This window comes from Lithobates pipiens, unplaced genomic scaffold (genome assembly GCF_037356315.1).
Source record: "Lithobates pipiens isolate NorthernLeopardFrog02 unplaced genomic scaffold, aLitPip1_a1.2 Scaffold_18, whole genome shotgun sequence".
NCBI lineage: Eukaryota > Metazoa > Chordata > Amphibia > Anura > Ranidae > Lithobates > Lithobates pipiens.
The window spans coordinates 352,036,217-352,063,478 of record NW_027507758.1 but is presented as its reverse complement, the minus strand read 5'-3'; the positions used below and the strand labels follow the sequence as shown (position 1 = coordinate 352,063,478).

Below are 27,262 nucleotides of genomic sequence, written 5' to 3'. Positions count from 1 at the left end.
GGAGGTTTTTGTTGGCTGATCGAAGAGTGTGGTTTGGTGTGTAATGATTTATTTTCTCCATAAGGTATTGCGAGGCTTCTTGTGGGTGAGGCAAAGGGTCTTGAACGTGATCCGATTTTTTACAGTTAGCCAATGTAAGCTCCTCAGCGAAGGAGAGATGGATTCCCAGGGTTTTTTCCCTGTTATCAGCCTTGCCGCCGTGTTTTGGATAAGTTGTAATCGCGCAAGTTGATATTGAGGTAATCCTATGTAAAGCGAGTTTGCGTAGTCCAGTCGCGAATTGATGATTGTTCCAACTACCATTCTTTGGGATAAAAGGGATGAGTCTGCGAAGTATGCGCAGCAGATGGTGTGATCCACTGACTACTGCTCCTATTTGCGCATCCATTGACATTTGTGCGTCTAAAATAACCCAGAGACTCTTGGCTTTGGTTTTTGGGAGGATAGCCTGCCCAAAGACAGTTATTGGAGACCAGGGGGTTTTTGTTCCGGGTTTATGATTTGGGTGTAAGATAAGCAGCTCTGTTTTTGATTCGTTCAGTTGGAGGGAGTTGGTGGTCATCCAGTCCTCTATTGATTTGAGGCAATTTTCCAGTTGTTGTTGGTGATCTTTTTTTCCATTGATCCTTAAATAAAGTTGTGTGTCGTCAGCGTACGAGTGGAAGCAGAGATCAGAGCATCTGATGATTTGGAGCAGTGGGCGGATGTAAATGTTAAAGAGAACTGGTGACAAAGGAGAGCCTTGAGGGAGTCCGCAGGTGACTGCCCGAGATTCGGAAAAGTATTTTCCTAGTTTCACTGTTTGTGACCGATTTCCTAGGAAGGACGCGAACCATTGGAGATCTATGTCTTGGACTCCGGCTACTTCTGTGAGGCGGACGAGTAGAGTATTGTGATCTACTGTATCAAACTCTGCACTTAGGTCTAACAGTACGAGGAGACACGGATCGCCGTCATCTGCTGCTTCGAGGGCGTCATCCCAGATCTTCAGGAGTGCTGTTTCTGTTCCATGACCCGGGCGGAAGCCTGATTGCAGCGGGTCCAGGAGTTTGTTAGTATCCAGGTGGAGTTGTAGCTGATGTACTACTGCTTTCTCCATGATCTTGGAAATGGTATTGAGGCTTGCAATTGGCCTACGGTTGTTTGGGTCCTGAGGGTCCAGGTTTGGTTTTTTGAGTAGAGGTTTGACAATGCCTTGTTTGAGGACGCTGGGAACAATCCCTTCGATGAATGATCGGTTTATGAGGTGGGTTATGGTTGGGGCCACGATGTCTGAACATTCTTTCAGTAGTTTAGTGGGGATGATGTCAATAGGTGAGGTACTATCACGCAGTTTATTAATGATGTTTTTTGCAGTGTCTGCGGTAATCGGGGATAGTGAAAATCTTGGCGGTTGCGAAGTGTTGGTGCAGACATCCTCTTTATGTGTTTGCTGTCTGAAGTCTGATGTTTTCTTCTGACAGATTGTTTCCCTGATGGATTTGACTTTATTGGTGAAAAAATCCGACAGTTTGTCACAGTAATCCTGGGATTCACTTTCTGGGGGTTCTAGGCACACTGTATTCATTGATATATTGACTAGATTAAACAGTTCCCGTGGTTGGTTTGCGGCCGTTGCGATTGTGTATGAGAAGTGGTCCTTTTTAGCTTTGAAGATTGATTTCCGATAATTCTCTGTGATACCTTTGTAGTTAAAGTGGTTTTCCTCGGTGGGATTTCTTCTCCATGTTCTTTCCGCTTTTCTGCGTTCTTGCTTTAGTACGTAGAGGGAGCTATTAAACCATCCAGCATTTTTCTTCCTGATGAGAGCCCTGCGTTTTGGTGCTACCGAGTCTGCTGATTGCAGTAGTGCCCTGTTCAGGGAGTTGAGTGTTTCCTCCGTAGAGTGGTTTAAGGTTATTGTAGATATCTTTTTGGACAGAGTGGTTTTGAAGGATTCGGAGTACAGTTTTTTATGCGATCTGGTCCAGTGCGTTGTTACAGGATTCCGTTTTGCGTTGGTGATGTTGGTAGCGATTTTGAATTTGATGGCGTGATGATCCGTCCATGGCAGGGTTACGTTGTCGAGTATGTTGAGGTCAATGTTCTGTTTGAAAATGAGGTCCAGGGTGTGTCCTGACCCATGCGTGGGATTCTTTATCAGTTGCTGGAGACCCAGTTCTTCTAGTTGATTGATGCAGGCCGTCGCGATGGGGTCTTTGGGCTCGTTTGCCCAAAGGTTGAAATCTCCGAGTGCCAGGAAATTTTTGAATTTTAGGGTGTGCATTGCGAAGGATTCCGTGAGGGGTGAAAGAAGATCGGACTTTGGTCCCGGTGGTCTGTAGCACAGTAGAATATGAATGGTGTCATGGGGAGTTGATTGAAGATGAAGCGTCAGGGTTTCCATAAAAGGCACTGGGTTCTGTGATGATGATTTAGTGAGATCCAGGTGAGCTTTAAAGATCACTGCTAGGCCTCCTCCTTTTTTCCCTATCCGGAGTTCGGTTAGGATCCTGTAGTGTTCCGGCACCAATTCGGGGAGGATGATGTTGCAGTCAGAGGTTAACCAGCTTTCGGTGATGAAGAGGCAATCTACATTGCTCTCGATGATGAAGTCGTGTACTTCCAGTCTATGTTTGACTGCAGACCTGGCGTTAATCAAGGCGCAATTTAATTGTAGTGGTTGAGTAGATCTATTGGGATTTGCTTGTTGTCCAGTTTTTAATAGCTGTTCTCTTTGCAGTAATTTTTGTATGGAGGAAGGCAATGTGGTGTTGAAGTTCCTTAGTCTGTGCAGAACTTCCGCTGAGTATTTGAAGTGGCACATGGTTTGTGGATGTGGTTGATGATACAATGGGCCTAAAGATGCTGATCCTGATCAGGGTTATTGATTCCGAGGAGGGGCTAGGTATCAGACTTGCCACCGTGCTTGAGGCTTAGCGCGCAAGTTGACCAGGGGATGCCTATATGGATGCGGAAGCAGTTGTTGTAATCGGTGGCTGGCTGTTCCAGCTACCTTTACTTGAGGTGAAGGTCCCTGCTCAGAAAATATGTCTGGCTGTGCTCTGGAGTAGTCATCCTAGGGTAAAGGAGGGGCTAGGTATCAGACTTGCTGCCGTGCTTGAGGCTTAGCGCGCAAGTTGATCAGGGGATGCCTATATGAATGCGGAAGCAGTTGTCGTAATCGGTTGCTGGCTGTTCCAGCTCCCTTTACTTGAGGTGAAGGTTCATGCTCAGAAAATACATCTGGCTGTGCTCTGGCGTAGTCGTCCTAGGGTAGAGGAGGGGCTAGGTATCAGACTTGCCACCGTGCTTGAGGCTATTAGCGTGCAAGTTGATCAGGGGATGCCTATATGAATGTGGAAGCAGTTGTTGTAATCAGTTGCTGGCTGTTCCGGCTACCTTTAATTGAGGTGAAGGTCCCTGCTCAGAAAATATGTCTGGCTGTGAACTGGAGTAGTCGTCCTAGGGTAGAGTGAAAAAATGGAAAGGAGGCCAGAGGTAGGGGTATGCTCACCTACGGTTGCTCCTGATTGTTCCAGAGGAAGGCGAAAAAAAACCCTGGCAGTAGCAGCCAAATGTACCAGTGGGGCAAAAATTCCTTCCTGACCCCCGTAGGCGGTCGGACGGAGTCCCTGGAACATCACTGATATACACAGTGATGTCGAAGCCCAAAAGATGTATATCATCGACACAGCCTGGCCCTATACCTTCCAACCATCACGTTCGTATGATGCTAACAGTCTTATCATAGGAACAGTGAGTACATGCATCACGCGCCCATGTCCTACTACCCAGTACATAAGCAATGGTGATTAACTGTTTATCTATCAATGCCAAGGGGTTAAACCACCCTGCCAAAAGATTTTCCCTGTGGAAAGAGGCTAAAAATCAAAGGGCAGACATACTCTGCGTCCAAGAGACACATTTTCAAAAAGACAAAGTACCCTACTGTTCAAACAAAAACTTCCCTCATATTTTACGGCTTGTACTCCCGACCGTAAAGCGGGAAGGGTACTCATGGCCATAAGTAATTCTGTCTCTTTTCAGCTCAAAAAGGTTCTCCTGGACGACTGTGGAAGATATATAATTGTCAATGGCGATATCAACTCCAAACCATATATGTTAAAAACACTGTACTCCCCCAACTCTCACCAACTTCGTTTTATCAAGATGGTACTCAAAAAAAACAGCCTCTATGCATTACGGTAACCTTCTTATATGTGGGGACTTATACAGTACCTGACCTGGTCATGGACACCACCACCAAACGTTCTAGAGGGACACCCTCCCTTCAACCCCTTTTGCAGAGAGAAGAACTGTTCGATGCGTGGAGGTGCCATCACGCCAACGAAAGGGACTATACATTCTTTTCACATAGGCATTGCTCTTATTCACGAATAGATTTATTTTTGACGGATAAATGGCTATTGCAACGAATAGAAACTGCTAAGATAGTTGATATAACGTGGTCTGATCACGCTGCAATTTCCTTGTCTATTTCAGAGGGGGGTGTCTCCTCCTCACCTCCCATCTGGCACTGCAATGTACAATTGCTTCAGGAACCCAATACAAATGATAAATTATAACACCCTATTAAAAAAAATTTTGCCGACAACCAACATTCAGTGAATGATCCCTATGTACTGTGGAATTCCCACAAAGCACATATGAGGGGTGTCCTTATCCAATTGGGGGCCCAACAAAAAAGAAAACACACACAAAAATTAAATAATTTGTTGAAGGAGATTCATGACATAGATGTCCTAAACAAACAGACTCCCACACATAACTTAGCTAGTAAACTTGCAAACCTCAGAGAAACGTTGCAAAAGCATTTATCACAACAGTACGATAGACACTTAAGACGCTTACAACTTAATCATTATGCCAATGCCAATAGGGCAGGTAAATACCTGGCAAATAGACTGAAAGCCACACACATAAAATCCAGAATACCATTTCTTTACAACCTCACTACACAACATAAGGTAGTTAATCCCCAGGACATTACAAACCAATTTGCTGAATACTATAGCAATTTATATAATCTTAAAGCGGATCCCGCTACATCACAACCATCCACAGACAAAATTCAATCATTTTTACAAAAACTAAAACTACCATCCCTTTCTGGTCAACAACTAGATGACCTAAACACTGCAATTTCAATCCAAGAAATTGAACAAACTATCACCAGCCTTACGAGCGGCAAATCGCCAAGACCTGATGGATTCTCAAAGGAATATCTTAAAACATTTCAATCCCTTCTAGCTCCACATTTACAACAAGTGTTTCACAAAGCCGCTGATACTGCCTACTTTCCCCATGAAATGTTGAGGCTCACATTGTTACACTCCCTAAGCCAGGGAAAGACCCTACAACTCCGACCAATTTTAGACCAATATCATTACTGAATTCTGATGTGAAAGTATATGCCAAGCTATTGGCTAACAGATTAATGAATATAATTCCTACACTCATTCAACGTGACCAGATGGGATTTGTGAGGGGGAGACAAACTTCTGATGCTACAAGAAGAATCATAAATGTGATACATTCAGCAGGGGTGAATCGAATGCCTTCTCTGCTGTTATCTATTGACGCAGAGAAGGCGTTCGATAGGGTACACTGGGAGTATATGCAATCCGTTTTGACAAAGTTCGGCTTTAAAGGGCACATTTTTACAGCTATATCTGCACTTTATTCCTGCCCCTCAGCTCAGGTACAATCAGCTGGCTTATTGTCCAAGGTCTTTAATATAACGAACGATAGTTGCCCACTATCACCCACCATCTTCAACCTTATGATAGAACCATTAGCTGAAACAATCCGCTCACATCCTCTTATCACAGGGTTCCACTTTGGTGCCAGTACACACTCTATCAACCTTTTCGCGGATGGCGTCATCCTACTCCTGACTAACCAGCAACAATCTCTACCACAGACACACAACATTCTTATGCAGTTTGGAGAGGCATCCTACTATAAAGTAAACATTAGTAAATCCCTAATACCCCCATGATCAGAAATACATTACAAATCCAGCTGCCATATACCTGGAGTGAGACGGGTATAGTATACATAGGCATCACTCTAACCAGTACCATTTCCAACCTAATTAAGACCAATATGTCCCAACTACTTCCTAAAATAGAAAAGCAATTAAAAGACACGTCACAGAAGGAAATTTCATGGATGGGGAAGATTACAGCATTCAAAATGATGATACTACCACGAATTCTATATTTCTTTTGCTCCCTTCCTGTCCATATCCCCACATCATATATTAACAAGCTCTCCAGCATGAGTTGGAAATTTATATGGGGTGGGAAGAGGGCTAGGTGTTCACGTAAAAATCTCATCGCACATAAAAAGGTAAGGGGAGCAGGTTTGGTGGACCTACATGATTACCTAAATGCAGTCAGACTAGATTCTCTTAAACATTGGATAGGTACTCAGGAATCCCCGTTATGGGTAGATATAGAAAAATCGATATCACCTACCGCTGATCTTAAATTATTGCTACTGAGTGACAGGTGGTCCCCATGGAATTTAGCAACCCTATCTCCACCCATGCAGACCTCTTTTTCATCCTGGCGAGCCTTCCTTAATCTGAAACACAGTGAGACCCAAAGAACACCTTACCAGTTCCCTTTAACACTACTTGAGGCAAAAATACCAATGCTATCGGTAAAAAACCTTATGAAATATGGTATCTCGTCTCTGTCGGATCTATATAGAGGGCACCAACTCCGAAACGCGGAACAATTAATAACTTGCTACAATCTACCAAGTACAGAAATGTTCACTTGCTTACGCATTACTAACTTTCTCAAAAAACTCCCCAAACCAGAAACTTATGTCCCACAACCACTTTGGCAATTTTACTCATGCCCTACCAGGCAAACCAAGGGTATTTCGCTTTGTTACACTCAATTACAAAATAAACTTACTTTTAAAAGGACAAAGGCAATGAGTAGCTGGGAAACAGATCAGCATACTAACTTCTCTGATAACCAATGGAAGATAGCCTTTAGGACTATACACACATCAACACATTGTATTAAACACTGGGAAATGATTCTAAAAATTGTAAACAGGTGGCAATATACACCGTATAGATTGTCCAACTATTTCCTAGGTTCATCTCCACAATGCTGGAGAAATTGTGGTCTGGTAGGAAATTTGCTGCATATGTTCTGGAACTGTCCAAATGTCAGAAGTCTCTGGAACCAGGTATTCAGTTTGATTTCCTCCCTCACTGGGATACATTGTTCCTCTACCCCAGCATTGGCGTTCCTACATATAGGTATAGAAGAATTCCCTACCAAATTTAGATCTGTGGTTAGACATATTTTATTGGAAACCAGAGCTCTAATTTTATGTCACTGGAAATCGAATACCCCTATAAACCTCTCTGATGTGACCAAAGCAGTACATAGAAACTATACCTTTGAACGTCTTATTGCACTTAATGCTATGCAAGGCCAGAAGTTTGATAAACAATGGTCTACTTGGGCTAAGTACAACTCTCATTGATATTGAACTATATGAATAACATTCCTATTCTCCTTCTGTTTGAGGGTGATCAGCAGCAGAGGGATGGTCTGCACCGGCCCCATCCTACAAGTCCTGCCAAGGAAGATGATTCCTCTCAGGCCACACCACCACCGTGTGTGACCGGCGCTTTGGTACAGGGGCCAGAGGGTCACTAGAGGCAGACTCTGTGGGGCTCTTAAGGCAGCGCTGGACCCTGGGAGACACCTCAGGGCTGAGACGCTCCTGAGGCCTGGACCTCTGGGCATTTGGCAAAGCAGGGGGTGCAAGAAGAGAAACCCCCTGCCCAGCTCCCACAAGTAGACCATTGACCTGGGAATGCAGCCAGACCATGCTGTGCACAGCAGCTGCAGCCCATAGCTGGGAAATCAGGGTCTCCAAACCCCACATAGTTGAAAGAAAAAGTGACCACAGATGCAGAACGGAGCCCTAACGTGTAGGAATTTGTTCCACACTCTTCTTCCTACTGACTGAAGACCACCCCCTTTTCCATCCCCTAATCACTTCCCCCAAAACTCCACCCAGCCCCATATCATACTTTGAACAGCCCTATATAATGCACCTGAAAAACATCCAATTGCTATTAACTCCCTGTACCCTAAGCCCCTTTAACCCCTGTCATGCCGGTCCTCCGTTTATTGCCTTGGAGTTCTACTCCGGGCCTCTCTATATTTTCGCTTAAGAATCAAATGGCTTTCAAATGTGAACATGAAAGAATGAACATGTGAAAAAGTCACTTAGCTGTTAGCATAGTGTATATGTGTACAACAGAGACATAAGGAAGAGGCAAAAAGTATCAACAGCTGCATCAACAGCACAAAACATGGACTGGCTGGATAAAAAATTTATTTTATACCTATATCATACAATGGTATAGTTTTACACAGGTGGAAGAATAAAGACAATTACTTGATAATAATACATTATGAAAAGATGAATCATCTGTATACATCATATTTCCTTTTTTTGTTACATAATATGGTATGAAAATGTAAATGGCCAAAACCCAAGCAAGTATTTGGGACTGCAATATATAATTTAAGTTTGTTTGTATTTCAGATTATTTCACTTTAAACTGGAAAAACTTGCCTTATCAAAGCAGAAAAGATTTATCTGGCCGCACATGTTAATTCTGTCTGGACTGACACAGTATACCCGCTTTTTTCTTAGTCTCCTTTTAGCATAAAGAATCCCAACCATCAAGGCTGCTGGAATAACTGGGGATACAGCACAGATTATAAGAACCAAAGACTCCACAATAATTCTCCATGCAGGTACCTGATAACAAAAAAAATGGCATATTAAGTAAATCCTGTTTTCATTTACCCATCAGAAATAAAATTACTATAAAGTCAGACAAACTGACAATGGACACAAATAATGTGAAATGCCATGTAAATAGGGCTTACAGCTGAACGTACACAAAGGAGCAGGGATGGTTGCCGATAACATTAACCAAATATGGCCACAACTACTGGGCCAGGGTTGTGGAAAAGATGCTCTTGTCCTCATCACTAGTGTTGAGTGAGTGGTTCGGACCAAGCATAAGTTTGACCCGAACATCACCTGTTTGGCCGAACATCACCTGTTTGGCAGCATCACCTGTTTGGCCTGTTTTTATGTTTATAGTTTCACAGTTGACTCCCAATTGTGCCCACACTGACTGTCGGGTTGCCTACCCTCAGTCCGCATTAGGGAACTGCAATGCGTCCTGGTTGCTCTTCCTGGTTCCCTTAAGGGGGCGGGGGTGTGCTCTGCCACACCGTATCGGCGTCACGTGTCCTGTGCTGACCGCAGCGTCACATAGATGGCGTCTGTATGCTGACATGTGGTTTACCATCAGAGCTCTGCCTCATGAGGGATTTTGGCGCCAAGCGCCTGATCAGCTGTTGCTAGTCAGGTGATGATGCACTCCCTCTTAGGTGAGCCTGTGTGAAGCTGGGGGCCTTCCATGCACATTTGATTGGGTCCTTTTACCCCATTTGCAGAGGACTGCTGGGTTGGAAATTCTTAGATCTAGTTTGGTGATACTTGTGAATCTTCAATACCATTAATACTAAGGTAATTAGTTCTGGAGGAGATGGTATCTACTTTCCTCTTCCATTTAAACATATAAGCGTGTTATCCTATGTTCGTAGGATCATTCTTATACTTTTGTTCACTAATAATTTATAATAATTTTTTGACATATATTGTTTACATATAAACTATATTTTTCCTACAGAATCTCCCCAGATGGTCATATGGATATCCGCCCCCCCCCCCCCGTGTTTGTTGTAATTTTACTGCAATCCATCATGCATTGGCATGGCCCCCTCAGTTCCCGTGGTGGACATGTATGGGGTGATTTTTGCCTGTCGTTGCCTAGTACTGACGATGGTAGCCTTTTCTGTGAGTACCTTTAATTAACTCCTGACCTTCGCTTGTATTTGTGCTAATAATTACTATTGTATTATCATTTTGACATAGTGTCACTTATGTATACCCATATGTTCCTTATAGACAGATGGATTGCACCTGCTCCCGAGGAAGTGATGGTTCATGAAATGCATAGAGAATACTGTGTGTGCTGCAATCCTTTTGTTGTTTTTTTACTTAAATCATATACATAAATGTTTTTGCTCTTATTTTTTCCCATGTATTTTTGCTGTATCATTGCTGTAGAGACTGATTCAATGTAATGCTTCAGTTATGTTTTAACAGGGTCACAATAGTTGACTGACATTTTAATAAAGATTGTCTTGAATGTGCATCCACCTTTTTATTATGGGTCAATGTATTCATATATAGGTTATGTTCACTGCATCGATCTTTGGGCACACGCCTCATTTAAAGTCCCAGCTCTTTCCCTATTGCAACTTTACTGGGATGGAGGCACATGCCCTTTGTGGGCCTCATTTAAAGTCCCAAACTTTTCCCATATCATTTTTAAAAATACATTTAATGGTGTAGTAGTGAATACCGAGCTGCATTAATTTGTGCCTTTAATATCTGCCAGGAGTTCAACTTTGACTGAAGCAGAATAAATAGAAAAGGTTAAAAATTAAAATTTTTTGGGTTATATTACCTTCCTCTGTACATATATTGTAACTGCATAGATGACCCCAATGATGGCCAGACATGCCAGGAATATATAGAACCATCTTACGTCTCTGTCTAATTTAAAGTTTAATGGTTTTGGATATAATATGGATCTCACCATGTCACCTTTAGTGGTATTGAAACCTATGATAAAAAAAAAGAAAAACCTTTCAAACGAATGCTTAAATTTGTTGCACTGATGACTGTAGGGAACTGTTTTTTCGTAATTTATTATTGTGAATAGAAAAGCATTTTTTTCTGAAAATATACATGTCCATACTTAGCTCACCCGTTCTTAAAACTATAGCTTTGGCTGGACCCTGTGCAGTGGATTCAGTCTGTATTACTTCAGTTCCGCAAAACAGAATATGGCGTTTATAATCTTCTCCACTGTATTGTTTCCACGGCATTGTTTTGTCTTGATGTGGCAGCTGAGTTTTTGTCACAGGAATAGATTCTCCTAATTAATATCAAACAAAACAAAATTCAAGTGTAATATTGAAACCCTGGAGATTCTATATGCAATTTGCGCACACTGGGTCTAAGGTCCTGTTTACAGAATGGCCCTTACTGCCAGTCTGCTCTTGTAGCACTGCCTGCACAAGCCAATTTGTTCACACACAGTGAACCTTGTATGCATAACATTCAACATATCAACATTTTTTTCAGAGGACAATGGTAAATTGTGTCTGTTCCAGAACAAGGCAAGTATTTATGTATTTTAAGTAATTATTACCTTCCTCTCTTAGTAACCTTCAAGGGGATTGAAGCAAGACTTGCAGTAGAGGTCTTGGACTTCGAGAAGTGGAAGATAAGGCTGGGAAGCTGGGCAAGTCTGGCAGGCGGGAGGACCAAGGATGGTGGATTATGAGCTGTGGCATTATGGAATGGGGGGCTAAGTAAACTTGAGACACAGTCATTTAACGCTAGCAGTTTGTTCTTGGTTTCCGCAGTAAAAGGTCACAGGACCAATACAGTTTTAAGCTGCCCAGAGACAGTTTATTTTTTTTCCATTCAGTCAGTGGGCTGAACGAAAAAAAAAAAACAGATTACTCCATTCATGCAGACAAGGTGGATGGAGGAATCCCCAACCCCCACATTGGGACAATGTATTCTGACAGCAGCTCCCACTGCTGTCAGACTACACTTATCAATGGCTGCCTTTATTTCTGATGCCATGACTAAATGCAAAATAGAAATTTGCACTGTATTCATAACAACTTCATGCAAACATAATCAGACATATAATCATATAAACTAATCTTATTGCATTTCTCTTCTGCTATAAAAAACCTGTCTGTATGCGGTTTTTGAATGTGCACCCCAGCATTACCAGTACAGAAATGAATGACTTCCAAGGGCCAGGGTCCCAAAATAAATGATACCACCTTACTTTTCTTTTTTTTTTTTTTTCTTTTTTTTAGAGTAATAGTAAATTTCATGTATCACTTTATTTCTTTATCATAAAAAGTATACCTTATTTCTTCTCCCTTCTTATTATAATTATTTACCCTCTACCCCAAGACTCCCCCCCCCAACCCCCACCATGTCAGTAGTGTTCCTCTTCTAGATATCATCCTCTAATCCCTATCTTTTTGGTCTCAGCTGTGCTACATAGCTCCATTCCTGTTTAAACTCTTTCCATCCTTTCCATTTTCTTTCAAATGCTGCTCTTTCATCTTCGTCATTCATGCATAAACTTTCGCAATTAAATATTCCCTCTACTGCGTCTACCCATTCCCATATCGTTGGGCATTCAGCCTCATACCACTTCCTGGGAATCAGTTTTTTTGCGGCGTTTAAGAGATGTGTAATAATTGTATCTTAGTATTGTTTAACTCCCCCCTCAGTCCCATGGAAAAGCACTATCCAGGGATCCGGTTTTATAGTTGTTTGAGTTATTTTTTTTATCCTTTGGAGGATCTCATCCCAATATATCTTAATTTTTGCACATCCCCACCATAGGTGTGTCATTGTTCCTATAGCTTTACATCCACGCCAACACTCAGCCGTTGTTCCTTGTTGATATTTAGCTATTTTATCTGGAGTATTGTACCACCGCGAGATGAGTTTATAATTCATCTCGGCTGTCTTATTGTCTATTGCCGCACTATGTGTTATATTCAATATTTTGTTTATCGTCTCTTTATCTTTTTGTGACCCTAATTCCTGTTCCCATTTTTTTATATATGGCGGTATCTCCCTCTGGCTGGCCCGTATCAACAGCTCATATAGCCTTGATATTGTGCCCTTAATTTTATCTGCCTTGCAGAGTTGCTCTAACCCCGTGAATTAATTTTCAACTCTAACTGGCTGAGGTAGTCTTTGTATAAAATGTACCAGTTGGAGATATCGCCATCTATCTTTCACCATAAAACCAGTGTGTACTAATTCTTCAAGTGAAATAAGTTTCCCGTTTTTTATTATATCATTTAATTGTGACCCTTCTTTTTTAATCCAATTCCCTCCTATATCCCTTTTACCTGGGGGAAAGTATTCATTATCTTTTAAAGCTATCATAGGTGAGTTATAGTGTCCATTTAATCTTTTATATACCCCATCCCAAATCTTAAGTGCAATCCGTGTCAACTCATTTGTGTTTATATCCAGTGCCCTATATTTCGGGGGATTCCATATTATCTCCCTAAGTTGTGCCTTACTATATATACCTTCGAGATTTACCCACCTTTTTTCATTCCTTTTTCCCCTTACCCATTCAACTATTCTAGACAATAAGGCGGCTTGGTAATAATAATACAAATCAGGGACAGCCAGTCCCCCATTCCTTTTCTCCTGTTTTAATATCCTGTGGGAGATCCTGGATTTTTTATTATTCCATATGTATTTACTCATTAATGAATTTAATTTTAAAAAATAATTGGAGGGTATCTTAATCGGCAACATCTGAAATTTATATAATATTTTGGGAAGGATGAACATTTTAAATACATTTATTCGGCCAAGCCAAGATATAGATCCGTTAGCTACCTTCCTAAATTCCGCTTTGATTTTGTTTAGTAGTGGGATATAGTTTAAGTGGAACATCTTATCTAACGTGCGTGCTAATTTTATTCCCAAGTATTTTAGTTCTTTTACCCACTTAAATTTACATTTTCCCTGAATTAATTGTTCTTCCTGTTTGCTAACGTTTATATTGAGGATTTACGATTTTATTTGATTAATTTTAAAATTCGATATTTTCCCATAGTCGTCAAGGGCCTCAATAACTTTTAGTAATGAACTTTTGGGGTTGCTGATATAAAATAGTACATCATCCGCGTATGCAGCGAGTTTATGTTCCTCCTGCCCCGCCCTAATTCCTTTTATTTCTGGATTATTTCTAATCGTCGAAAGTAAAGGTTCCAATGAAAGCACAAAGAGGAGGGGCGAGACTGGACAGCCCTGTCTGGTCCCGTGTTCCATCTCAAAGGGAGGGGAGGGCAACCCATTAATATTTACCGTCGCAGTGGGATGTTGATACAGTGTTTTGATCCACTTGACCATCCTTGGACCAATACCCATTTTTTCTATTGTCTGAAACATAAATTCCCAGTCGACCCTGTCAAAGGCTTTCTGGGCATCTGTTGATAGTAGTAATGCTGAGGGTTCCGTCTCCTCCCTTTGAGATAGCAATAATAGGGTTCTAACCCCATTATCTTTCCCCTCTCGACCGGGCACAAACCCCACCTGGTCCGAATGTACCAGGAAATTCATGACTGTCTTCATTCTATTCGCCAGTACCTTTGCAAATAGTTTAGTATCTACATTTAAAAGTGAAATTGGTCTGAAACTGGCACACTTAGTTTCATCTTTCCCTTCCTTTAATATGACAGTGATGGAGGCAAACAGTGCCTCTCTGCTTATGTCATATTTTTCCCCAATTCCGTTCATATACCTGCAAAGTTTCGGTACCAGGATTTCCTTAAACCTTTTATAATAGTAGATTGTTAGTCCATCAGGTCCTGGGCTCTTCCCCGAAGCTAAGTCTGCCAATGCCTTATTTATTTCTACTTCTGTTATGGGGCTTTCTAGATTTTCTTGATCTATTTCGCCTATCTGAGGAAGTCTCGCATTGTTGAGATATCTATCTATATCTTTTATATCCCCCCCTTTTTTCTGCTTCTTGTTTTTTATTGCATATAGTTTCTCGTAGTATGTTTTGAATGTTTCTGCAACCTCCTTTGACGTATACACCAAATCCCCGTGTTCTGTTTGTATTTTCTCGATGTAGTTGATAGCTTTTTTCTTTTGAAATCTATTGGCCAGATATTTAGTGGGTTTATTTCCTTCTTGATATCTTGTTTTCCTTAATTGGTTAAGATATTTTTTTGTTTCTTGTTCTCTTAGCCCATGTAGTTCTTCCCTTTTTATTAATAAATTTTGGTATATCTTCTTATCCGCGATCCCCAATTTATGTTGTTGTTCTATCTTACGGATTTCCTCACTAAGTTTGTTAGTCCTTTCGGCCCGTTCTTTTTTTTTTTTGTGAACCTCTAGCTATCAAAATCCCGCGGATATATGCCTTATGGGCATCCCACAGGACTTGCCCAGAGATGCCCTCGGTTTCATTTATTGAGAAATACTTTTCTAATTCTCTACCTACTACTTCACCCCCCTCTTTATCTTGAATTAATTCCTCGTTTAGCCGCCACCTAGTGGCTGGTTTGCTATATCCAGGGATCTGTATCTTCATTTTTATTGGAGCGTGATCTGATTGTGTTATTATTTCTATGCTTGTTTCCAATACTGTCTCAAGAACTCTATGTTCCACCAAAATATAGTCAATCCTGGAGTACGTCCCGTGCACAGGAGAAAAGAACGTATAGTCCAATTTATTGGGATGTTGTGCTCTCCAGACATCCATTAGTTGATTCTTATTCAAGTCTTGAATAATCTTTTTCAATTGGACGTTGCTCCTCCCCCGTGCACGGGACGTACTATCCAGTTCAGGGTTCAAACAGAAGTTCAGATCTCCCATCAGGACCACATATCCACATTTAAATTCCTTTAATTTAGTCAGAATTCTTTTCAGAAATATTATAGGGTTTTTGTTCGGGGAGTAGATGTTTGCTAGTGTATACTTTATACTACCTAGTTTACCTTTTAGAAATAAATATCTTCCCTCTGGGTCTGTTTCTTTTCCCTCTACAATGAAACGGGTATTTTTCCCAAATCCTATTGCAACTCCTCTTGCTCTATTAGTAATCGTATCCCCGTAATACCAGCTTGGGTAGTCTTTAGAATAGAGCCTAATCCTTGACGTGTGTGGGATGTGCGTCTCTTGCAAGAAAATCACATCAGCCTGATATTGTATCAGTTCTGCCAGAATTGTGTGCCTCTTTTTTGCAGTACTGAGCCCCTTGGCATTATAGGACAGAAAATGTAAATCCTTTTTTTTGTTATCCATATCTTATCTTTTTAACCCATTTACTTTCTTTTTCCCAGAGGATTTCACTACTGACATGTCCCCTACCTCTTATCCCCCATACCTCCCCCCCCCATCCCCACACATCCCACTCTTATCTCCCTCCCTTCCCCCGACCCCACACCCCCAACCCCTATCTCCCTCCCCTCCCCCACCCTCCCAGCCCCCCTCCCTATCAACCCTCCTCCCTCCCTTTGGGCACCGATCGGCCCTTGACTTGTAAATAGACCACATTTCTCTGGCCATCTCCAAGTCTTCAGCGTTCTTGAGGTGGGGTTCTAGATTTGGCCTCCTTGTCCTCCCTCTCTAGATGTATCTATAAGAAGTGAGGGAGTTACTGGGCCCATCTCTTATCTAACCTTATATTCATCTAATCTCCCCCCAGCGCCCCCCGCCCCCCCTCCCCTCCAAAAACCCAACAACAGGTCTCTCATATTATTTCCTCGTACCCCTCCGACCATCCCGGAATAGCAGGGGTTTGAATTTCTAATTTATCGCAAAAGGCCCCTAGCTCTTCAGGGAAACTTAGTTTAGTCATTCTACCATCTTTGAATGCAAGCAAACATGCCGGAAATCCCCGGCTGTATCTAATGTTCTGTATTCTCAGTAATTCCAGCAAGGGTTTTAGAAGGCGTTTTCTAGCCAAAGTTTCAGGTGCAAGGTCAGGGAATATTTGTATCTCGGTTTCGGCGTATTTTAGGGGGGCTTCCCCCCTTAATTTTTTCCAGATTTCAGCTTTATCCTCATAATGTTCAAATCTAATAATAATATCTCGAGGTCTCCCTGTTTCTTCTGGCTTTTTCTTCCCGACCCTGTGCACCCTCTCGATTCTGGGGAATTCCACTTCTCCTCGGTCTAATATAGGCCTAAATATATCTTCTATAATCTCCCTTAGCTCCTCTCTTTTATTTTCTGGGACCAGTCGTATTCTCAAATTTTGTCTCCTATTTCTATTCTCTTGATCCTCCAATCGATAGAGGATTTTCCTCTGGTTGCAATATGCGACTTTAACTTGTTCCTGTACTATATTTAATTCCTGAGCTTGTAGGTTGATTCTTTCTTCTACTTTCTCCACTCGTGTTAATAAGTGTCCCAGATCGTTTCTTAACATATTTATCTCCGATTTTATGGCGTTCTCCAATTTTAAGAGCATCTCCCTCATCATCTCTTTTGTTAACCCTTGGTCGTCCAGTCTTTGGTCTTCACATTTACTTAGTTCTGGTTCGCTCTCTGTTGTCATTCCGTCCCTAGAATGGTTTAAGATCTCCTCTATTTGTTTATCCAGGGGCAACTTTTCCTTCCCGCCATTCCTGGGGCTCGCCCCTTGCGTCATGTATTGTTTTATAGTACTTTCAGTAGTTCGATTTTTGGGAGTCTTAGGGCCTCCCCCCTTAGTTTGCCTTGATGCTCTGCTCATGGTGCTTTTTTTTGTCTCCCTTGATCGTCTCCCCAGGTTGTTGGGCTTGTTGTAGCCCACTCCCCTATTGTGTCTACACGGCTTATTTTGCAGGGCGGGGTCTAATATTTTGGCTTAACGAGCTTGTTGTCTCTCAGAGCAAAATGCTTCAGCCGCCAGGCCAAGTATTGGTATGCCCTTAGGTATGATTTCCTGATATTGCGATATTCAGAACAGCGATCAAGCCTCTTCAGTCCTGGCGCTGCTCGTCAAACTCCTGTTGACTGTCCAGTCCTCCAAGTGGCGCTTTGTGTAATGTCACAGTATTAAGCCACTTCTATGACCACTCAGGAGGTTTCCAGTAATTCACACTATGCATACTATTTTACAACCTGTTTGAATTTCTGGTTCCCCGTCTATCCGTAAATTAAAAATAATTCACGTTATAATCTATTAAAATATAGTATTTAGGGCGGTAGCCAGAGTTATCCTATACCAGGTATTATTTCTCTGAGTCTCTCTACCCAGTCCACCTGAAGGCCCTCATGTGTGCACCTTTTTAATTATCGATAATTCAGGCGGAGGGGAATTTCCCCGCTGTTATATCCCGACTATTTATTACCAATCGGTCATCAAAGTTTATTGGTCTAAACTTTAATGTTTATGCGTGTAAACCCAGATAAAGAAGTAGCACAATAACAGCCATTGGAAACAACCGTGCCTCCCCAGAGACCAAGTATCGAGGCTCTCAGGTGAGACCTGTGTCTGTGCTGTTTCTTGTCGGTTACTCCAGTATCAACAGTTAAATTAATTAATTCAGGTGTTAGTAGGACTTATATCTGCAAATGGGGACCTTACAGTGACTACAGAGCGTTAACCATTTCATGCATTGCTCCTCACAGATTCATGGTACTGTCCACCTGGTAACCACGTTCAACCCTCTCAAGGGTATACTTGTTTGCTTCTTTACAACCGGCTAGATATCTTTCAAGGCGATTTTATCAATCCACCCATTCCGTTTCTGGGCCACATCCACGTTAATTAGCATTAGATCAATAACACTTACTTCCGTGCCGGAATGTGCCGCGATAAGGAATAAATGCAGGGCAGTTTAAAACATTCCCTCCTACTGCATTTGAGTGTCCAATCAACCATTTATAGGCAACCACTGGTTAAATTAATATTGCATCTGTCCCATGTTTTCATTCCAGAATAATAACTGTGTTAAGAACTAGCACCAAGTCTATCATTCAAGCACAGTTCATTCAGTGACCAGAGCAAGAGCAAGCATATCAATCCAACTTATCTTATCTGCCTCCAAACGGTGTGTCTCTTATGCTGATCTCCTTCTGGGGTTCCGTAGCCACGTTGGTTGCTGTGTTTCTCCAGCGTAGCACAGCGTTGTATGGCAAAGGTGGAGGAGCTGAAGGAACTGCGGGGGGAGAGCGGGGGAGAGGAGAGCGAAATCCAGGAGGCTTTCGGCCGGCGCTGCCACTTATTCTCGCCGGTAGCTAGATGGATGCCGGAGGGGTCCCATACGGAGGTTAAGCATGTCTGCCGGAGCCTCTCACCCTCCGGCCGTCTCCGCTTTTACCTCCGGGCGCCCTCTCCAGCGAGCCTTCTCCAAGCCCCTCCCTCCTCATGTTGCGTCGCTACATCATCCCCCCTCCCCACCACCTTACTTTTCAATGCAATTTAGTGTTTAAAATTTTAGTCAGTCATTTATCAGATTTGGTTGCGACTTTTTTCTGGCTCACTTGCTAAACAAGATGGCTGCCCTTTCAAATACTAGCAAATAGTATTTCCAGTCAAGTCTAGAAGTGACTGACTGATGTCCTCAAAAATTAGACCATTCTTACTGTGCCCCAGGATATAGTATTTTAATTTCTAGTCAGTCAAATATACTGACTAATATAGGCTTTTCTCGTTCACTTGATGAGCAAGATAGTGGTCAGACACCTGCCCAATTCCCAGCAAACCAAACAGCAAATCCCCCTAAAAAATTAAGTCACTGTATGGGATAATGATTGTTAATCTTATTTTATTTAGTCAATTATTCAACTTTGGGCTTTTCATTTCTCCACTTATTGAAGAAGATGGCTACCCGCTGCCATATGTCTCTTCTTTCTGGATGCCCAGCCTACACTGTCATTCAACTCAGCTGAACGGCCTGCAGAAACTACCAGGGAGAACCAGGGCAGGCTGGATTTTATTTTGGTTGTTGAAGGATTGTCTATGGGCTAGTCCATCCCTGTACACATATTGGGGGAGGATAGGTTAAACAATTTTATCCGAGAGTCTGCTGTCTTATTTAACACCAAAGCACGTCCTTTCAATCTGACCTCTCTTGATAAAATGGCTGTTAAATTGTTTAGTCAAGATCCAAGCATTTTTGTGTTCTGATAGCAAGCCATTGAGCTGCAAGTTTGAAAATGACTTGCTGCTGGACTTTCCAGGATTCACAGGTTTGTTGCACAATGTTGATGGGTACGAGGGTCTCTTCCCCACAACCCTTTGCTGTGGTTTTGGGGGTCTGCGGGCAGGAGGGCTTATCGGAATTTGTAAGCCCCCTTAAACAAGGGGGTCCCCAGATCCTGCCCCCCTATGGGAATGAGTATAGGGTACTCATCTACCATCTACCAAAAAAAAGTATCCACCTGATGTAAATACATTGTCAATCACACCACCCACTGCACCCCAAAAAGAGTAACAAAAATATGCTCTGCCTTCATTGACGGCCGACCACTGAATGCCTACTGCACTGTTTGACAGTCCTTATATACTGTAGGTAAGGGCAGGGCCACCTGGTGATGTCTCCTGGTGGCACTGCCCCGTGTGATGTCACTGACCCAGTATGCACCGGTCCATGACATCACAGAGGGTGGGGCCACCAGATGGTGTCACTGGGTGGCCCCGCCCCTTACCTATATAAAAACTGTCAAACAGCGGAGGAGGTATTCAAGGGCCAGCTGTCAATGATGGCGGAGCATTTTATTTGTTCTTTTTCGGGTGCGGTGGGCGGCATGATTGACTGTGGATTTACATTGGGTGAAACTGTTTTTAAATGTATTAATTAAGGAATTGCCAAAACTGTCTGTGTTTTTATTTATGTTTTGACACTTTTTGGTGAATAGGTAAAGGTACAATGTACCCTATACTCATTCACATGGGGGGCAGGATCTGGGCAACCCTTTGTTAAGGGGGTCTTACAGATTCTGATAAGCCCCCCACCCACAGCCACAGCTCAGGGTCTGGTATGGACTGGTATGGACTGGGGGGGGGGGACCCCATGCCATTTCTTTATGTATTTATTTTTTTCAATACCCAGGTGCCGGCAATTCGACCACAATTTAATTTTAAATGTGATTTGACTCTTTTTTTTTCTTTAGAAATGTAATTTTTTCTGAAGCATGTTCTATACACGGTACAGATGCACCACTTTACATGCAGACTAAGGGGACCCCCAGGCACTATATTTAAAGGATTTTTGTTTTTATTGTTGCACTTTAAGCATCATTAAAATCACTGCTCCTGAAAAATTATAATTTTTAAAAGTTTTTTTTTGCATTGGTACATGTCCCTAAGGGAAGTACCCAGACCCCCATACTCCTTTTATGGCCAATTACTTGCATATACTGTAAGCTTTCAAAATGGGCATTTTTGACTTTTCCTGTTCGGCTCTCATAGACTTCAATAGGGTTCACCATTCGGGTTAGAACTTTTGTTCTGCTGCGGTCCATCTCTACTTATGAGTCACTTAAAAAGAGACCACACTAGCTGTGACAACATAAAGATGACATACTGCCTACAATAGCAACAACCATTGATAGCAATAGCAATGCCATTGACTAGCAGATTTCTTAAAACTTTTGTATGAACATTGATATGAAAATTCTCAGTACATTAGTTTAAAGGTACTTACATTTTTTGTTTGCTTTTAACATTACATTTTGGAATTAATGTACTTTCCCAAATGGAAACCATATGTACTATTAGACGTTTGTTCGTTCCATCTTGCTTCTTCATATTTTCTCCTCGCTGAGTAGAAAACTAACGTTGATTTGACCCTACAACTACACAGTCAGTGTTGATGGGGGGGATCCTTTCCATGGAGCTATTGTGTTCTCTTTGCGCAAGGGGCGCGGGGAGCCTTCCTTGCTAGGAGAAAACAGTAATTATTGGCAGCAGCTACAGTATATGCGCTGGCAATAATTGCATGCAAAAATATGACATGCTGGTTGTACCCAAGTCAATCAATGGATAAACCGGCCAAGATTCAAAGTATCTATGTGTGGCTTTAGTAAATATCTAAAATGGGATAAGACTCCTCACAGTCAAATCAAGCTCAACGCAGGCAAAGCATATCATACTTTAAGTAAAAGAATAATTTTCACAGACTGAAACATGGCTGTGCAATGAGATTACCAGTATCTCCACATTGTATGTGCTATTTTATCATTAGAGCAGATATTTAGATTGGCTACAACTGGATGTGTAAGCAGATAACTTACTTATTTAAGTGGCAGAGCCGCTGTTTATAATGTGTTATGATTATGCACCTGTTGTCTTGCTTTCATTGTATGCTGTTTTGCTTGGATTTTGTTGATTTTTTGAAAAAACCTTATGGATTTTATCAGTACCAGTGTGCCATAATCCAGCTTCTGCTTCTGATTCCCTGCACTGTAGCTAACCTGTATATAGAAGAGGTGGGGGGGGGGGGGGGACTCATTCAATGGAACACCACTAAGTAATTGGTTCAGTTGAATGATAAATGAGTCAAGATTACAACATTTGACAACATTTGAAGTGCAACCTTTTAGAGAGTATAAAAACCTCAATTAATAAAATCATCAAGTTCCACAGGAAGATACACAGAGTAACAAATAACTCTTTATGTACTGTATGTTTCATGTTAAGGATGGTAGAGACAATAAAATGTAAATTAAACATACTCACACAGAACAGTATCTACCTATTAGCTTTCTCCACACAATGGAACACAATGGAAAACAAACAGTCATAAAACAAGATAAAGAACACGGACATCTCAGGAGTTCCTTGAAAGTTTAAGGTTACTCCGAATGGACTTTCATGAAACCATTGACAAGGTCAAGGAAAAGCACATGACAATTAGATAGAGGGAGAATAGAGAATAATAAAGTAATCTCATATGAAGCTGGAGTGTAAGAAAAATGTAAGATTTATTTTGCTTTGTCTTTACAGCCCAGTAATACACTTAGATAAAACCTTGTGAACCAGAATGGACAAGCAAAGCAACATGGTTAATACACTGTAGTACATTGTAATAAGGTATGTAAAAACCTGTACAAAAGGGGGGGGGGGATAAAACAACTTCTCAACAAACAGATGGCCACATTTAAGAGGGTGAACTCTGTAGGTCAGGAATTAGCAGCATACCTACACCTCAAAAATGATAGCTTCATTCTTTTGCTGTACTCATTTTAGACAAAAAAGAACACTGGTTTGCAAGAGGCATGAAAGTGGCCATCTGTGTCAAAATGGAAAACAGTGTCAATGTCGAATCTGGAAACAGTGTACATGCGTCTGTGTTTTCACTTGTAGTCAACTTTTAATATATAAAGGATAGGATATAACTTACCTGTTAACATTCCCTCGTTCACAACACATGTCCCATTGATTAAAATTGCATCACATGACATAAAAAAGTTCTTGCCAGTTAAAACAACAATGTCCCCTGGAACCAAATAGCGAGATTCAACTTCGCTGTAGTCTGCAAGGAAATACACGTTTGATGGATGTTATTAAGCTATTTATTAATTTCAAGAATGGCTTTTCATAAGCGTTAATTTTTGTACTCATCATAAAATCTTTTTTGGAGTCCATTGATGGAAAAAGATATTCAGAAACTGTTGAGCATTTGGAGCCATACACCCACACCTGCACGGATGTCCCATTGGGAGCAGAGGCTGTGTCTGTGCAGCTTCTGCATCCCAACTGATAGCTATGGGACTGCCTGCATAGAATACACATGTAGCTCAAGAGACTGACAGGTGATGCCAGGAACGTCTTGGTCTGTATACACCGCTCCCCCACTGACCCTGCCTGTTGAAATGAATGGCAGCACTGCCGAAGCACCTGCAAATCGGTTTGGCAATGCTGCAACATGAGTGCTATTCACCATTTCTTCGGCTGCTAGCGGGCCAAATAGTGCCGCTATAACAGCGGTAAAGTGCTACTAAAACTGGTGTCCCTTTACCGCCCCAGTGTGAAAGGGGTCTTAAGTTTGTGCTTATCTCTAAGAGTATGGATAGATACAATACCTGAGTCTGTAAGGAGATGTTTTATAAAGTAAACATAGGGCAAGGCCAGCTTTTAAGGGCAAGTGGATTTGTGTAAACTTGGGTTAAACAAAATAATATCCAAGTTCAACAGTAAGGAGGTTTTGACTCAAAATTAGCTTGTGGGAAGTTTAACATAATCCTATATTCTTAGGAATTATTTTATGATTAGGCAAGAAACCAGCCTACAATGCTTTGTGGGTAACCAGAGAATAATAATGATAAAAATAGGTTAATTAAGATATGCTTTTAATGGGATCCGCAAAGAGGTTTTGTGTGTGAACTGCCATTGTGCCATTTGGGCTAACCGAGCAGCCTGATGGTATTAATAAGCAATGTTAGGGGGCGCTAGTGGCAAAATGCTACAAACGTGATTTGTGAACACTTTTAACATAGATTAAAAAAATGCATGCCCAACTTAATAAACATTACAAAGTGCACCATGCTCAGTAAATTGTAAATACAATAGACTAAAAAAATAGTCCTTCAAAAGTCTATAAAGTTCTTTAGTGATAAATTTCAAAATCATGACATCATCACCATAAGGCTGTAGTAGTTTCTCCAGCTTGCACTCGATGTGCCTGATTAGTATTTCCTACTCAACAGAAGAATATGACCTCTTTAATTAAAAAGAAGATCAGACAAACTTGGTTTGTGGGTCTTTAGACTTGCTTAGATGTCAATGGAGATGTGAAAGGAAACCTTTACGTATATATAACCTCCTCTCCACCATGGTAACGCATTAAAAATAAGATATAAAAGGTACCATATCGTAAAATTGTTTATTAAAATGTAATAAATCAAATTACAGATTGGCTGCTTACATTCAAAAGTGCCTTCTCCCGTCACTGAGGATAATCACATAAGACACTAGTCAGGAAACATCAGCTGCCCGGCCTGCACTCATGGGTCAGCAGCGTGTGTTCCACTGCTGTAGGACAATACAATGGAAGTTTGGGACCCGGAAGTGACGTGATCGGAATGCGCCTTGACGTACGTTTCATTTTACAACATCATCAGGAAGCGTTCCGGTCACTAGGCAGATTACATTATATACCTTTGAAGTGAAATATGATTGGCGGAGTTCCTAGTCCCAGCCTACCCCATTTCTCAATCAAAGAAACACACAATCCCCATAGAAAAACAGCAGTGAGTGACTACAACCATGGATTTTTTAAACCGAAAGGTCACTATAAATTTGTTAAACCCAATTTACTTTGATAATTCATATGGACAATGAATATTAAAAATGAAAGTAAAAATAAATATATGAATAAATGAAAATGAAAATAAAAATAAATTAAATTGAAAATAAAGGGAATTCTAAAAAATAAATATAAAATAATAAATGGTAAATAAATAAATATAAATACAAATAAAGACTAAAAAATCTTAATATATAAAAATAAAAGTGAAAATAAAAATAAATTAAAAATAAAACATTATAATAAGTGATACTAATAATAGAAATATATACTAGTGAACATTAAATGATATGGTTATTAATATGTATTGGGATATGCAGTACTCTTATAGATTACTTTCATAATATGCTTAAAATTGACTGGTTGCTAAGTGAGAACAATTCATTTATATGTGTAAAACCCTAGTGGTTACATAAACTTATAGTTGTTACATAGTCAGTAAGGTTGAATAAAGACACTAGTCCATCCAGTTCAACCTAAGTGTCTACAATTGTCTCTATCCCTGTACATTGCACACTCACATCGGTCCCTACCCTCAAGGAGCCCACAATCCAAGGTCCCCATTCATATACTAGGGCCAATTTTGGACAGAAGCCAATTAACCTAACTGCATGTCTTTGGAGTGTGGGAGGAAACCGGAGTACCCAGAGGAAACCCACGCAGACACAGGGAGAACATGCAAACTCCAGGCAGAGTAGTGTCGTGGTTGGGATTCGAACCAGCGATCCTTCCTACTGCTAGGGGAGAGTGCTAACCACTACACCACTGTGCCGCCCTAGTTGTGTAAGAGACCTTATGACAATTGGTAACCTGATTATTAGAATTCATACAATATGCCACTCTCTAAACCCGATTCCTTTAACCGGCTGCAGAGTAATGGATATGAACTCCCAGAAGTAGATATTATTAATTATTTAAAAAGCAGTTTAGCCGCTGGACGCAAATTGAAAAACTGTGGCTAGCCCCCGTTCATCCGAACTCCATGCTTTAGAGCTCTGATATGACAGTTGGGGGGGACGCAGCTCCTGGGCCCAATGGCGCTACTGCGTACCCTATGGCGGCATGCAAAATTGTCGTATCCGCTTACTACTGCCTCCTCTCCAGTGACCTGATTCCTGTTCATGCCTAATATCCCAGATAGCCTGACCTCACAGACTTCTGGATGGAAAAAGGTCTATTCCACTATGGTCACCTGATAGACCCCAGAACTAGATTTTAAAATCCTTCCTGGACCTACAAAACACTTTTAATTTACCCAGACAGGCTTTCTTCAGTTATCTGCAACTACGGCACTATGCGCAATCTCTGGTAGCCAACCTTCAATTTTCCACTTTAACCGAGTTCAAAAAAATATGTTTAGAGTGCTCATCCCCGAAGGTTATGATCTGGCGCACTTATCAGCTCCTGATCGTGTCCACATCACCAACAGGGCCACGACATGCCTATATGGGTAAGTGGGAGCAGGCCCTGGGTGAAACTATACCCTTAAGCACATGGCAGCTTATTTGGTCGCAGGCTTCTAGAAGCTCCATCTGCACACTCTATAAGGAGAATCAATACAAGATCTTGTTTTATTGGTACCAGACCCCGGACCTGCTCCACTCCATATATCCTTCGGCTGATTCTCACTGCTGGCGTTTCCATAAAGATAGGGGAATGCTTTTCCATATCTATTGGACCTGCCCTCTACTTCTCCCGTACTGGCTGATGGTGCACTCTCTGCTCCAATCCCTCTTCAGCACCGAGGTGCCCTTCGACCCGAAAGTCTTCCTGTTAGGCTTACCGCCTGTCTCCTTCTCTAAAGTGTCACAGAAACTACTATCACATGTGTTAACTGCAGCACAAGTCTGCCGGACAATCCCCCGTGTGTGGGCTCCGGCTGACTTTTTTTACCCAAAAGTCCGGTGGACTAAGAAAGTTGTTTTGCACCAAAATATGTCCGCCGGACTGTCACAGTCCCCACATCCTCTGGGACTGTGAGATCATAATGGGCAGGGACATCATCCGGCGATGTCCCTATATAAGTCGTCGCATGCCACGTGCCTGCCATTGTGGCCAGAGACAGCAACGAGTCAACAGCTCAAGGAGAGAAGAAGAGAAGAACAGAAGGCGTCGACAGCGGCGATGGAAGACCAGGCCACCGCTTGTAAAAGAGCTAGAAGAAGGCGTGGAGGCCCGGCAAGAAGAACTGAAGAGGGGGACAAGACCCCTGAAGAGAGGGAAAAGACCCCCGAAGTCGGAAGAAGACCCCCAGTGCTGTGCAATAAACTATTTTTACCCCTTGTGTGTTGTGTTT

General features: G+C 41.7%; 1 protein-coding gene across 1 annotated transcript in view; it reads right to left on the bottom strand.

The window, feature by feature from the left end:
* LOC143988153 (putative cation-transporting ATPase 13A4) overlaps positions 1-27,262 on the bottom strand; it is a 171,517-nt gene that overhangs the window by 87,804 nt on the left and 56,451 nt on the right. The window contains exons 9-12 of the mRNA XM_077487482.1: positions 23,062-23,193; positions 10,910-11,080; positions 10,607-10,764; positions 8,629-8,817 (exon numbers count right to left, since the gene is read on the bottom strand). Of these exons, the coding sequence (XP_077343608.1) occupies positions 8,629-8,817; positions 10,607-10,764; positions 10,910-11,080; positions 23,062-23,193 (650 nt within the window). The remainder of the gene's footprint in view (positions 1-8,628; positions 8,818-10,606; positions 10,765-10,909; positions 11,081-23,061; positions 23,194-27,262) is intronic.